This window comes from Notothenia rossii, assembly GCF_949606895.1.
Source record: "Notothenia rossii genome assembly, chromosome: 8".
Lineage (NCBI taxonomy): Eukaryota > Metazoa > Chordata > Actinopteri > Perciformes > Nototheniidae > Notothenia > Notothenia rossii.
In genome coordinates this window covers 82,360,427-82,375,426 of record NC_136906.1, presented here as the reverse complement: position 1 = coordinate 82,375,426, position 15,000 = coordinate 82,360,427, and the positions used below count along the sequence as shown (strand labels likewise).

Genomic DNA, 15,000 nt, shown 5'->3' with positions numbered 1-15,000 from the left:
TAAAGAGTCCTCTCCTGCTGATGTTCAGGTGTATATCAGTATGTAGTGTCTCTACTTTAAAGAGTCCTCTCCTGCTGATGTTCAGGTGTGTATCAGTAGTGTCTCTACTTTAAAGAGTCCTTTCCTGCTGATGTTCAGGTGTATATCAGTATGTAATGTCTCTACTTTAAAGAGTCCTCTCCTGCTGATGTTCAGGTGTATATCAGTATGTAGAGTCTCTACTTTAAAGAGTCCTCTCCTGCTGATGTTCAGGTGTATATCAGTTTGTAGTGTCTCTACTTTAAAGAGTCCTCTCCTGCTGATATTCAGGTGTATATCAGTATGTAGTGTCTCTACTTTAAAGAGTCCTCTCCTGCTGATGTGCAGGTGTATATCAGTATGTAGTGTCTCTACTTTAAAGAGTCCTTTCCTGCTGATGTTCAGGTGTATATCAGTATGTAGTGTCTCTACTTTAAAGAGTCCTCTCCTGCTGATGTTCAGGTGTATATCAGTTTGTAGTGTCTCTACTTTAAAGAGTCCTCTCCTGCTGATATTCAGGTGTATATCAGTATGTAGTGTCTCTACTTTAAAGAGTCCTCTCCTGCTGATGTGCAGGTGTATATCAGTATGTAGTGTCTCTACTTTAAAGAGTCCTTTCCTGCTGATGTTCAGGTGTATATCAGTATGTAGTGTCTCTACTTTAAAGAGTCCTCTCCTGCTGATGTTCAGGTGTGTATCAGTAGTGTCTCTGCTTTAAAGAGTCCTCTCCTGCTGATGTTCAGGTGTATATCAGTATGTAGTGTCTCTACTTTAAAGAGTCCTCTGCTCTGATGTTCAGGTGTATATCAGTATGTAGTGTCTCTACTTTAAAGAGTCCTCTCCTGCTGATGTTCAGGTGTATATCAGTATGTATTGTCTCTACTTTAAAGAGTCCTCTCCTGCTGATGTTCAGGTGTATATCAGTATGTATTGTCTCTACTTTAAAGAGTCCTCTCCTGCTGATGTTCAGGTGTATATCAGTATGTAATGTCTCTACTTTAAAGAGTCCTCTCCTGCTGATGTTCAGGTGTATATCAGTATGTAGAGTCTCTACTTTAAAGAGTCCTCTCCTGCTGATATTCAGGTGTATATCAGTATGTAGTGTCTCTACTTTAAAGAGTCCTCTCCTGCTGATGTTCAGGTGTATATCAGTATGTAGTGTCTCTACTTTAAAGAGTCCTCTCCTGCTGATGTTCAGGTGTATATCAGTATGTAGTGTCTCTACTTTAAAGAGTCCTCTCCTGCTGATGTTCAGGTGTATATCAGTAGTGTCTCTACTTTAAAGAGTCCTCTCCTGCTGATGTTCAGGTGTATATCAGTAGTGTCTCTACTTTAAAGAGTCCTCTCCTGCTGATGTTCAGGTGTGTATCAGTAGTGTCTCTACTTTAAAGAGTCCTCTCCTGCTGATGTTCAGGTGTATATCAGTATGTAGTGTCTCTACTTTAAAGAGTCCTCTCCTGCTGATGTTCAGGTGTATATCAGTATGTAGTGTCTCTACTTTAAAGAGTCCTCTCCTGCTGATGTTCAGGTGTGTATCAGTAGTGTCTCTAATTTAAAGAGTCCTCTCCTGCTGATGTTCAGGTGTATATCAGTATGTAGTGGCTCTACTTTAAAGAGTCCTCTCCTGCTGATGTTCAGGTGTGTATCAGTAGTGTCTCTAATTTAAAGAGTCCTCTCCTGCTGATGTTCAGGTGTGTATCAGTAGTGTCTCTACTTTAAAGAGTCCTCTCTGTACTCACTGCAGCTGAGCGAGGTGTCAGTCTGGGCGATGGAGGACTGGATGCTCCAGTGGTTGTTGTCCCAGTCGATCACGTTTCCCACCGTGTCGCAGCTCAGAGCGTTGAGCTGTGGGAGCGTCATGGCGTAGTCCCACAGCCGCAGATTGTAGATGTTCCCGTTGAAACTGTGCTGCCCTGAACGCAGACAGGAGACACCGGGTTGGAAAGGGAAGTCCTACGTTTCTACCTTCTTCTGACTCTGTAATGCTGGTTTATTTCGATTTGAAAAAGCACTACTGTATGCTTAAGTGATAATTAGAAATACTGAAAGGACCTTAATTAATTTCACTTTTTTTGTCATAGTTTAATATTTTTACAAATTTGATTATTTCTTGAATTGTGAACTTTTTTCTCAGAATCTTTACTTTTTTAAAGAATTTTTAATGTTCTTCTCCTGTTTGATTTTTTAGAATAATTTTTAATGTTCTTCTCCTGTTTGATTTTTTAGAATAATTTTTAATGTTCTTCTCCTGTTTGATTTTTTAGAAGAATTTTACTTTATTTTTACTTTTTTCTCGAAATATTTACTTTTTGAAGGAATTGCATTTTTTTGTCATAGTTTCATATTTTTTCATAATTTGACTTTTTTTCTTAAGATTTCACTTTTTTTTATTTCATTTTTTTCCTCATAATTTCATTTTCTTCTTTAAATTTCACTTTCTCTTAAAATGTACATTTTTTCTTAAAATTTGAATTTTTTTCTCAGAATTTCACCTTAACCCGTTTAAGTGGTGACTTTTGGACTAGATGGGGTCTGAAAACATCAAGCCACATGAATGTCAAATGAATTGTATTATGCTTCACAAATATGGTCAGGATCCGTTGAGTTTTCTGAATGTTGGGTTGCAGATTATAATTTTCCAAAGGGGGGTTCGTTTAGCATGAAGCACTTGAAATGACTAAAGGATAAGAAAGTAGAAAGAAAGTGAGGTCAAAGAAAACTATTTCTGTTTTGCCATAACAGAGGTATTAAACTAAATGTTGAGACGTACCTCCTAACCTGAACTGCCCCCCGCCCGGCACCGAGTGTCCGCTGGAGGCCGAGCAGCTCTTGGCAGAGTAGTTCCCGTTAAAGTAGGCCGCCACGCGTCCGTTGGAAGAAGTCCAGAGAACGCAGAAAGGCTTCATGGCGGAGGTGAAGTTGGCGGAGGAGAGGATGGAGTCGATGGGACACTCCACCCCGTCCACGATCATCTTCATGCCGGACTTCTCCGAGCCCAGACTCAGAGCCACGTTGTTGCTGCTGTCCGAGTACGTGAAGATCCACTCTTTCTGTTGGGGAACACAAGGGTTATACAGTATATATATAAAAGGCAGAATTTTGAGATTTTTGAGAAAAAGTCCGAATTTTTAGATTTTTGAGAAAAAGTAAGATTTGAGATTTTTGAGAAAGTCAGATTTTTGTAGAAAAATTTAGAATTTTGATATTTTTGAGAAAAAGTCAGATTTTTGACAAAAAGTCTGAATTTTGAGAGAAAGTCAGAATTTTAGGGAAAAGTCTGAATTTTGAAAAAAGTCTGAATTTTGGGGAAAAGTCTGAATTTTGAGATTTATAAAAAAAAACTAAGATAGACAGATGACAAGCGTGCTCATTTCTGACGTGGAGCTAATCTGAAGTAAACATTGAATACTGCTTTCTATTCCTCCATCTTGTGACTGAGGAACTCCCTCTCTTGGATATCAGCATGTGAAGGACACTGTTCAGGAACTAGTTGATGCTCTGTATGTGATGACTCCTTCCATTCTGGATCACAGATACATGGATCCTGAGGTTCAAGCTCAAGCCGGGAACCAGGGAGATTAACATCAGTGTGGTATCTGCGTGTTGTGTTCAGGTACCTTTTTGTTGCCGGTGCGTTCGAGCTCAAAGCAAAGCGTCAGGTGAGTGAGCGTCGGGATGGAAACGGAGCCGGACACCTGGGTCACCTGGTTACCGTGGGAGATGGTGACCTTCTGGTTCCTGAGGGCCACTGCCACTGGAGAGGAGGAAGAGGAGGAAGAGGAGGAGGAGGAGGAGGAGGAGAGGAGGAGAGAAAAGGAGAGAGGAGGAAGAGGAGGAAGAGGAGGAGGAGGAGGAGGAGGAGGAGGAGAGGAGGAGGAGAGTAAAAAAGGCAAATGAGGAAAAAGCGTGGAGAGGAAATAAAATGATCCAAGATGGAAATAAAAGTGAGGAAGCAAAGAGGAAAGAGGTCAGACAGAAAGAATGAAGATACATAATGAGACAGAAATATGTTTAATTTAAATGTATTTAACTAATAATGCCATTAATTTATAAATACGTACATGTAGGAGAATGCTCCCAACATGACGCTCTGTGTCTTATTCCTGAACACTTGAAAGCACTGACACACATTCAGGTTCACGAGCACACTAGCTCACATCATTACCATAATAACAACAAGGTGAGATCAGTCGCCAGATGTTAGCATCTCTGAATATTCAACCGGGTATCACGGCAAGACGTGACGATTCACCACGCTGGGAGACGTGAAGACGTTACGAGTTCGTCCCTTCAAACGTGACGGTTACAGTTACCACGGCCCTCAGTGCAGAAACACTCCCCGTGTTATGGAGGTTATTTTCTATCTTTGTTCAAGACCGTGTTCTTTCAAATTTGAGAGCATACCCAGCGTGTGAATCGTCACATGTTCACGCCTTGCCGTGATACCGGGTTGGAATATTACTAATGGCGCATTTCCACTGCAGCGCGGAGCTCACTTTAAGTGTGCCGAGCCGTGCCGAGCCGTGCTGAGCCGGGCTCAGCCGTGCCGAGCCGTGCTGAGCCGTGCTGAGCCGGGCTGAGCTGAGCCGAGCCGTGCGGGGCCCATTTCTGGTTGCGCTTCCACTTGGCCTAGTTCCGGCCCGGGGCTGCTTTTTCACCTTTTTTCTGGCCCAACTAAATCGTGGTTCTATCGAGGCCAACAAACAGGGCTGAGTCGGGCTGAGTTAAACTAGAGAGAGAATCGCTGTGCTTGCTTCACTCACCGTAACAGAGGCCAACGTTCGTCCTCTGAAAGGATCGTTTCTAACGTGCTGTGGAGACACCAGGAGGTCAGAGGGTCGCTCCCATTGGGAACACCACGGATGTTCAATTGCTAACGGCTAACGGTTAGCACGTGATGATACCAAGTTTTCACGACATCAAAGCTAATCTCAAGATACGGCGGATTCACTTCTGTTGATATAATTAGGATCTGACATGAAGGAACTGAGGGTTAAATGAAGTTAAAATGCAGAAAAAAGCAGCATGTGTTGCTGGGATGCCCCAATGCATTCTGGGAGGATACACACTTGAAAGTGCTGATCATGGTTTCAATGAATTAATCCTGTATTTTTTATTTCAAAATAAGATGTTAGAAAACAAACTAACTTATTAACAAACAAATAATTAAAAAACGATATATTGCATTAATATACTGTGAAATAAATATCATCTTTTGGGTATATATTGAAGTACAATGTTCCCATTTCTACTTCTTTATGTTCATTTAAATATTTTTGCTGCATGTATCTAATCTGAGGGGAATTTCTTGTTGTTTCTTTTTAACTTTTGATGTGGCGCCATTTTGTAAAGCACTTTGAGCTGTTGTATGAAAAGAGCTGTATAAATAAAGCTTTATTATTATATCTACGCTTCCTCTGGGACTTTTCATTGCCATTTCCACACTGTAGCTTATGTGCACATGACAAGAAGACCTTTGAATCTCTGAACGTTAGCCTGGGTTAGCTTCCTCTGAGGAACCTTACCGTGCCGGAAGCTAACACTGAACCCTCTCTTCTGCACGCTGAAGTCGGAGTTGAAGGAAAGCTCCATCATGTTCCCGGTGGAGTTCAGCGTTAGCCCGTTGGCGGTCGGACCGCAAAACTTAACGTCCGCTTTCCCCGTGTTGACCAGCACGCGGTCGTAGATGCAGCCTGGCGCCTCCTCCAAGTCGAAGTCCAGGAAGGAGAGCTGGATGATGAAGCCGGCGGGCGCCTGCATGGTCCATCTGCACGCCTGAGAGTTGGGGTATATCTGGGGGTAGCAGGGCGAGGTGAACGCCCCCTGGTTCTCCGTCAGCACCAACACACAGCTGGAGGGGCTGCAGCACAGCACTGCAGGCGAGGGGACATTCATGAGCTTTAAAAACACCTCTGAAGAAGGTAGGAGGAAGACCACGCAGAAGACCAGGTGCTAGTAGACGAGACAGAACCAAGGATAGGAGCCCAAACAAGGGAAGACCAGAGACAAAGGAGCCTTGAGAGGTCAAGTGAGGAGGAGTCAAGGACAAACGGAGACGTTGATTATCAAGGATTCACGGACAAAGAGGACTTTTCAAGAAGGAGGTTAGGAGACAGGACACAAGGAGTTAAGGAATGAATCTTTGAGACGTAACACCCCAGGGATCAGAAGAGAAAGAACGAGACGTGCAGTTAAAGGTTCAGAGGGGAATCAGTCGACCAATCCACGGAGAGCAGATTGATCATCAGACAGACAGCTAGTGTTGCATCAGATCCCTCCATCACAGGACTCAATACACACTGTAGTTATACACACTGTAGCATCAGACACCATGCACATGCAGAGCAGTATGGCCAGTGGGATCGGGGGAAGAGTCACTTTTGAAGGAGAGATTGAGCAGTCATCACTTTACGGCAGATTACAGAGAAACTTTTGCATCGTGGAGAGAATACATCTCCTCATACAGATTAAAGGAAAAGGTCATTGCTGCAACTCAAATAGTCAACGATCTCATTTAAAGCAGGAAGTGGAAAGTCTATATACGCCACACACACAACGTCTCGATCCTCTTCCATCAGGAGAAACAGCTTCAGAAAGGATGCAGATATAAAAACATCTTCAGTAACTTGACAACACACGCAGCGTTTAGAGAACATTCAGCAACTTGAGGAGACATGCAGCGTTTACTAAAAGACCAGGGGACACTAAAGAGTGACGCACACAGCTGGGAGACCAGGGGACACTAAAGAGTGATGCACACAGCTGGGAGACCAGGGGACACTAAAGAGTGATGCACACAGCTGGGAAACAAGGGGACACTAAAGAGTGACGCACACAGCTGGGAGACCAGGGGACACTAAAGAGTGACGCACACAGCTTGGAGACCAGGGGACACTAAAGAGTGATGCACACAGCTGGGAGACCAGGGGACACTAAAGAGTGAGGCACACAGCTGGGAGACCAGGGGACACTAAAGAGTGATGCACACAGCTGGGAAACCAGGGGACACTAAAGAGTGACGCACACAGCTGGGAGACCAGGGGACACTAAAGAGTGACGCACACAGCTGGGAGACCAGGGGACACTAAAGAGTGACGCACACAGCTGGGAGACCAGGGGACACTAAAGAGTGACGCACACAGCTGGGAGACCAGAGGACACTAAAGAGTGACACATACAGCTGGGAGACCAGGGGACACTAAAGAGTGACGCACACAGCTGGGAGACCAGTGCCGTTTCTCAGGCCGTTTCTCAATCTCGAGGATACTGGCTTCCAAGCCAATATTTCAAGGATGCTACGTCATCGAGTGCCGCCGAAGGACTGTTCCAATCTCCAGCGTACTTGGAATTCCACCGAGGCCGCGTCCTTGGTTTGGGGGAAATTTCGAGGCTGCACATAGACGGTAGACTTCGCGTCCTTAAAATCCCCACAATGCTTTGCGCACGGACCCATTTCAAAAACCCTTGCGGAGAATGGCTGAACCGACGCAGCACACATTTATATATAAGTATGTAGTGGCGTAAAACATGTGTTGGTAAATATGTTACTTTGTTACAACCAAGCCAGCATCTCGAGGATACTGGCTTGGTAGTCGCCTACTTCCAAGTCACTTCCTTCAGAAACGAAGCAAGAATGCTTCCAAGCCACGGCTTCGGAAAACTAAGAAGAATGGAACAGGCTAACAAGTGTGCCACTCTCTAAAACAGTTTCAACATAAACTGTACCGAAAATAAATACCTCACGATGTCTATCTAATAATGAACTTGCTTTACTTTCAAGGAACACATTTTTGGTGATAAAAAATGTAACAAAGTAACATTTGAAATTGGTCCGTGCGCAAAGCATTGTGGGGATTTTAAGGACGCGAAGTCTACCCATGTGCAGCCTCGAAATTTCCCCCAAACCAAGGACGCGGCCTCGGTGGAATTCCAAGTATGCTGAAGATTGGAACAGTACTTCGGCGGCACTCGATGACGTAGCATCCTTGAAATATTGGCTTGGAAGCCAGTATCCTCGCGTTTGAGAAATGGCCCGGGGGACACTAAAGAGTGACGCACACAGCTGGGAGACCAGGGGACACTAAAGAGTGATGCACTTCGTTGTGTTTTGAGCTTCTTCAGTGTTTGGTCTCTGCAGCTTTTAGTAAACGCTGCACATGTCTCCTCAAGTTGCTGAATGTACTCTAAACGCTGCATGTGTTGTTGCTGAAGATGTTTCTATATCTGCATCCTTCCTGAAGCTGCTGCACGTTTCTCCCCATGCTTTTGACCGTAGCGCGTTATTAACACAACACGGTCACTGAATTCACACTAATAGTCAAAAGTCAGTTTGCTCCATTTAAAGTGCAGAGTAAGTTACACCCTTCATTCCTCTCTTACACACAAAACAAAGCTGTGATCTGGTTCCTATGTGCAGAACACTTCTGTATGAATACTTCTTCTAAATCAGAGTTACAAGCCAGAGAAACGTTAGCAAGGACTGCACCAACAACAAGTACTCGTGAAAACGTGTGTTATTTCCAAACATATGGAAATCTTTCCCTGCAAGAAACTAAAGAGTGCCTACAGGTTGGATTGAAAGAGAAACCTGGAGAAAACAGCTGATCTAATGAAGCGAGTTAATGATGTCCCCCAAACGTGTCCATCACGTTTGGAAACAGCTGGAGGACGAGGCGTCGCAGACCGTGATGAGAGAGGAGCCGGGTGGAAAGAATGGAGCGCCTCTCTCTCTTAACAATGGCCTCCGTTGATCTCAAAACCACAGCCAACGCACTGCCAACGTCACCACCGTGTGTGTGTGTGTGTGTGTGTGTGTGTGTGTGTGTGTGTGTGTGTGTGTGTGTGTGTGTGTGTGTGTGTGTGTGTGTGTGTGTCTGTGTGTGTGTGTGTGTGTGTGTGTGTGTGTGTGTGTGTGAAGCCCTCCTTATCCATCAATAGCTGACTGTGGTCACATTCTGGAGAAACTTGTTTGACGTGCTCGCTCCTGAGAAAGTGTAGAAGTTAAATTCTACGGACAGATCGAGCGGTTCTGTTTAGATTCAGTTACATATCCTCCTCATAAGGATCTCCTTCAGTCAACAGCAGACCGACTACATAGCAGAATTAGCATAGAACACTCAGCTTTCAACTTCAATGAACCGAAGAGGTTACAAAATACATTTTATTTGGAAAAGGAGAAGAAAACTATATGTGTGTGTGTGTGTGTGTGTGTGTCGCTGCTTCTAGTTTTTCCATTAGTGGGAAAATGGAATCCAAATAGTCCAAACACACACACACACACACACAACACACACACACACACACACACACACACACACACACACACACACACACACACACACACACACACACACACACACACACACACACACACACACACACACACACACACACACACACACACGCGCACACGCGCACACACACACACACACACACACACCAAGCTGAATGTAATCAGAGGATAAGGAGGGTGGTGGAAGTCTACACTCCCCAAGAGAGAGGAACACACTGCGTGCGTGTGTGCGTGTGTGTGTGTGTGTGTGTGTGTGTGTGTGTGTGTGTGTGTGTGTGTGTGTTAAAAGCAGCCTCTCCAGTTTCTGGCTGCAGAGCCTCACATATTTTTATCCTCCGAACGACCGGATCAACAGAACCACACTTTAGCAGAGTTATCAGATCATTAGATGTCCATCATCAGAAGTTATACTACACCTGAACATCAGCAGGAGAGGACTCTTTAAAGTAGAGACACTGCATACTGATATACACCTGAACATCAGCAGGAGAGGACTCTTTAAAGTAGAGACACTACATACTGATATACACCTGAACATCAGCAGGAGAGGACTCTTTAAAGTAGAGACACTACATACTGATATACACCTGAACATCAGCAGGAGAGGACTCTTTAAAGTAGAGACACTACATACTGATATACACCTGAACATCAGCAGGAGAGGACTCTTTAAAGTAGAGACACTACATACTGATATACACCTGAACATCAGCAGGAGAGGACTCTTTAAAGTAGAGACACTACATACTGATATACACCTGAACATCAGCAGGAGAGGACTCTTTAAAGTAGAGACACTACATACTGATATACACCTGAACATCAGCAGGAGAGGACTCTTTAAAGTAGAGACACTACATACTGATATACACCTGAACATCAGCAGGATAGGACTCTTTAAAGTAGAGACACTACATACTGATATACACCTGAACATCAGCAGGAGAGGACTCTTTAAAGTAGAGACACTACATACTGATATACACCTGAACATCAGCAGGAGAGGACTCTTTAAAGTAGAGACACTACATACTGATATACACCTGAACATCAGCAGGAGAGGACTCTTTAAAGTAGAGACACTACATACTGATATACACCTGAACATCAGCAGGAGAGGACTCTTTAAAGTAGAGACACTACATACTGATATACACCTGAACATCAGCAGGAGAGGACTCTTTAAAGTAGAGACACTACATACTGATATACACTTGAACATCAGCAGGAGAGGACTCTTTAAAGTAGAGACACTACATACTGATATACACCTGAACATCAGCAGGAGAGGACTCTTTAAAGTAGAGACACTATATACTGATATACACCTGAACATCAGCAGGAGAGGACTCTTTAAAGTAGAGACACTACATACTGATATACACCTGAACATCAGCAGGAGGGGACTCTTTAAAGTAGAGACACTACATACGGATATACACCTGAACATCAGCAGGAGAGGACTCTTTAAAGTAGAGACACTACATACTGATATACACCTGAACATCAGCAGGAGAGGACTCTTTAAAGTAGAGACACTACATACTGATAAACACCTGAACACCAGCAGGAGAGGACCCTTTAAAGTAGAGACACTACATACTGATATACACCTGAACATCAGCAGGAGAGAACTCTTTAAAGTAGAGACACTACATACTGATATACACCTGAACATCAGCAGGAGAGGACTCTTTAAAGTAGAGACACTACATACTGATATACACCTGAACATCAGCAGGAGAGGACTCTTTAAAGTAGAGACACTACATACTGATATACACCTGAACATCAGCAGGAGAGGACTCTTTAAAGTAGAGACACTACATACTGATATACACCTGAACACCAGCAGGAGAGGACTCTTTAAAGTAGAGACACTACATACTGATATACACCTGAACATCAGCAGGAGAGGACTCTTTAAAGTAGAGACACTACATACTGATATACTCCTGAACATCAGCAGGAGAGGACTCTTTAAAGTAGAGACACTACATACTGATATACACCTGAACATCAGCAGGAGAGGACTCTTTAAAGTAGAGACACTACATACTGATATACACCTGAACATCAGCAGGAGAGGACTCTTTAAAGTAGAGACACTACATACTGATATACACCTGAACATCAGCAGGAGAGGACTATTTAAAGTAGAGACACTACATACTGATATACACCTGAACATCAACAGGAGAGGACTCTTTAAAGTAGAGACACTACATACTGATATACACCTGAACACCAGCAGGAGAGGACTCTTTAAAGATAATGATTTGGTAAACATAATAACGTATGAGGTCAAGATAAATAGAAATGTGGAATATGTGAATAAAGCAGCTTCAGAGTGTGTTAAACGCAGACTCAGCAGATCTAACATCCCCCCGCTGGAGGAAGCACATCTGCAGCACATCTGTCCTGCATTACCCTGTTGCTCTTACATCAGACAGGGAGAGCTGCAGATCTGCTGAAGCTCCAACAGAAACATGTCTGTTCGGGGGAAGAGCTTCTGCTCAGCTGCAGGAAATATCAGCGTGCAAACATGACCCTTCTTTGAAATAGAAAGTGTTGGATCAGATTAAATCCAGTTCTTCATCCCATCGTTTTGTAAATTGGATTTCTCTTTCTCCTCGATCCCTTTTTCACATGTCCTTTCGTCTCCTCCCTTCTTGTTTCCTCAGTTCAAGAATGGAGGTATTCTATATCCACCTGACATACATTGAGATTTGGGGGCTTTTATTTTGAAAAACAACCCGAGCCAGGAGCTTCCACTTTGTAGAAATTTACTTTCTGGGGCTTTTATTGTGTGTGTGTATGTGTGTGTGTGTGTGTGTGTGTGTGTGTGTGTGTGTGTGTGTGTGTGTGTGTGTGTGTGTGTGTGTGTGTGTGTGTGTGTGTGTGTGTGTGTGTGTGTGTGTGTGTGTGTGTGTGTGTGAGTGGAGTATGACAGCTTTACTCGCAGTGTGAGGGTGGCGTTGTAGCCCAAAAAAGACGCCATATAATTAATTTAAAATAAGAATATTTCACGGTTTTGATTGGTTTGCATTAAAAATCTAAGCCGAGACAAATTAAATTAAATGTATTTACAGAATAAATGTGATGGAGACTCAGCACATTCGGAAATAACTATTCATGATCATTTAATTATTGATTTTATTTATGGCTCTGTTGTGATTGGTCAACCACTGAGAGATGTCCCGCCCCTTAGCCTACCACGTACAATGTGTTGGAACGCTAGCCAATAGGAGCGCGAGTGTTACATAGTGATGTCACTGTATTAACGAAGTAAACAGTCCAATGGAGGTGTTTCAACACTGTATATTTATATTCACAATAAAAACTAATAGACATTTCAGCTAACTCATTATAAATGTACTCTGCGGGAACTGTGAGCACAGAACATATCTGCAAAACAACTTTATCAATGAGCCACTGTGTGTCAACAAACACGTTTCACTTTTAATGTGTGTGTTTAAAGTGAGAGGTGACATCAGGCTGCTGTTTAATAAGCAACTGTGTGTGTGTGTGTGTGTGTGTGTGTGTGTGTGTGTGTGTGTGTGTGTGTGTGTGTGTGTGTGTGTCTGCTTAATTTCCTCACACCTAAATTCACAAACAACACGTCGCTGTAATAATCAACATTCATTAAAAGTGTGAAATACGTCAACATGCAACATGAGTTTGTGTGTGTGTGTGTGTGTGTGTGTGTGTGTGTGTGTGTGTGTGTGTGTGTGTGTGTGTGGGGGGGGGGGGGGGGGAACTGCTCATTATTAGCTTTACTCTGAGCAGACAGGAGTTTGAGTGTCTCTCAATCTTTTACTGGAGGGTTAAAAGTACATTAAGAGCACTGTGTTGTGTTCAGATTATAACAATAAAGTGTTGAATTCTTTAAATGATCATTTACAGTAAAAACACACAATTAAATTAATGTATTCGTCTATGAGAAAATGTTCCTACTTCTCTCTCTCTTTATTACCTCAGATTGTAGAGAAGTCTATGAGGAAATGTTCCTACTTCTCTCTCTCTTTATTACCTCAGATTGTATAGAAGTCTATGAGGAAATGTTCCTACTTCTCTCTCTCTCTTTATTACCTCAGATTGTAGAGAAGTCTATGAGGAAATGTTCCTACTTCTCTCTCTCTTTATTACCTCAGATTGTAGAGAAGTCTATGAGGAAATGTTCCTACTTCTCTCTCTCTTTATTACCTCAGATTGTAGAGAAGTCTATGAGGAAATGTTCCTACTTCTCTCTCTCTTTATTACCTCATATTGTATAGAAGTCTATGAGGAAATGTTCCTACTTCTCTCTCTCTTTTTATTACCTCAGATTGTAGAGAAGTCTATGAAAAAATGTTCCTACTTCTCTCTGTCTCTTTATTACCTCAGATTGTAGAGAAGTCTATGAGGAAATGTTCCTACTTCTCTCTCTCTTTATTACCTCAGATTATAGAGAAGTCTATGAGGAAATGTTCCTACTTCTCTCTCTCTTTATTACCTCAGATTGTATAGAAGTCTATGAGGAAATGTTCCTACTTCTCTCTCTCTTTATTACCTCAGATTGTAGAGAAGTCTATGAGGAAATGTTCCTACTTCTCTCTCTCTCTTTATTACCTCAGATTGTATAGAAGTCTATGAGGAAATGTTCCTACTTCTCTCTCTCTTTATTACCTCAGATTGTAGAGAAGTCTATGAGGAAATGTTCCTACTTCTCTCTTTCTCTTTATTACCTCAGATTGTAGAGAAGTCTATGAGGAAATGTTCCCACTTCTCTCTCTCTTTATTACCTCAGATTGTAGAGAAGTCTATGAGGAAATGTTCCTACTTCTCTCTCTCTCTCTTTATTACCTCAGATTGTATAGAAGTCTATGAGGAAATGTTCCGACTTCTCTCTCTCTCTTTATTACCTCAGATTGTAGAGAAGTCTATGAGGAAATGTTCCTACTTCTCTATCTCTCTTTATTACCTCAGATTGTAGAGAAGTCTATGAGGAAATGTTCCTACTTCTCTATCTCTCTTTATTTCCTCAGATTGTAGAGAAGTCTATGAGGAAATGTTCCTACTTCTCTATCTCTCTTTATTACCTCAGATTGTAGAGAAGTCTATGAGGAAATGTTCCTACTTCTCTCTCTCTCTTTATTACCTCAGATTGTATAGAAGTCTATGAGGAAATGTTCCTACTTCTCTCTCTCTTTATTACCTCAGATTGTATAGAAGTCTATGAGGAAATGTTCCTACTTCTCTCTCTCTCTTTATTACCTCAGATTGTAGAGAAGTCTATGAGGAAATGTTCCTACTTCTCTCTCTCTCTTTATTACCTCAGATTGTATAGAAGTCTATGAGGAAATGTTCCTACTTCTCTCTTTATTACCTCAGATTATAGAGAAGTCTATGAGGAAATGTTCCTACTTCTCTCTCTCTTTATTACCTCAGATTGTAGAGAAGTCTATGAGGAAATGTTCCTACTTCTCTCTCTCTTTATTACCTCAGATTGTAGAGAAGTCTATGAGGAAATGTTTCTACTTCTCTCTTTATTACCTCAGATTATAGAGAAGTCTATGAGGAAATGTTCCTACTTCTCTCTCTCTTTATTACCTCAGATTCTATAGAAGTCTATGAGGAAATGTTCCTACTTCTCTCTTTATTACCTCAGATTATAGAGAAGTCTATGAGGAAATGTTCCTACTTCTCTC

General features: G+C 42.4%; 1 protein-coding gene across 4 annotated transcripts in view; it reads right to left on the bottom strand.

Annotated features, from left to right (window-relative positions):
• The window catches only part of adgrg6 (adhesion G protein-coupled receptor G6), a 104,401-nt gene that overhangs the window by 68,656 nt on the left and 20,745 nt on the right, over positions 1-15,000 (bottom strand). For 3 of the 4 annotated variants that reach the window (XM_079643514.1, XM_079643515.1, XM_079643516.1), the window contains exons 3-6: positions 5,544-5,891; positions 3,636-3,772; positions 2,789-3,068; positions 1,758-1,931 (exon numbers count right to left, since the gene is read on the bottom strand). In XM_079643514.1, coding sequence (XP_079499640.1) covers positions 1,758-1,931; positions 2,789-3,068; positions 3,636-3,772; positions 5,544-5,891 — 939 coding nt within the window. The remainder of the gene's footprint in view (positions 1-1,757; positions 1,932-2,788; positions 3,069-3,635; positions 3,773-5,543; positions 5,892-15,000) is intronic. The other variant, XM_079643517.1, reaches the window with a different exon arrangement.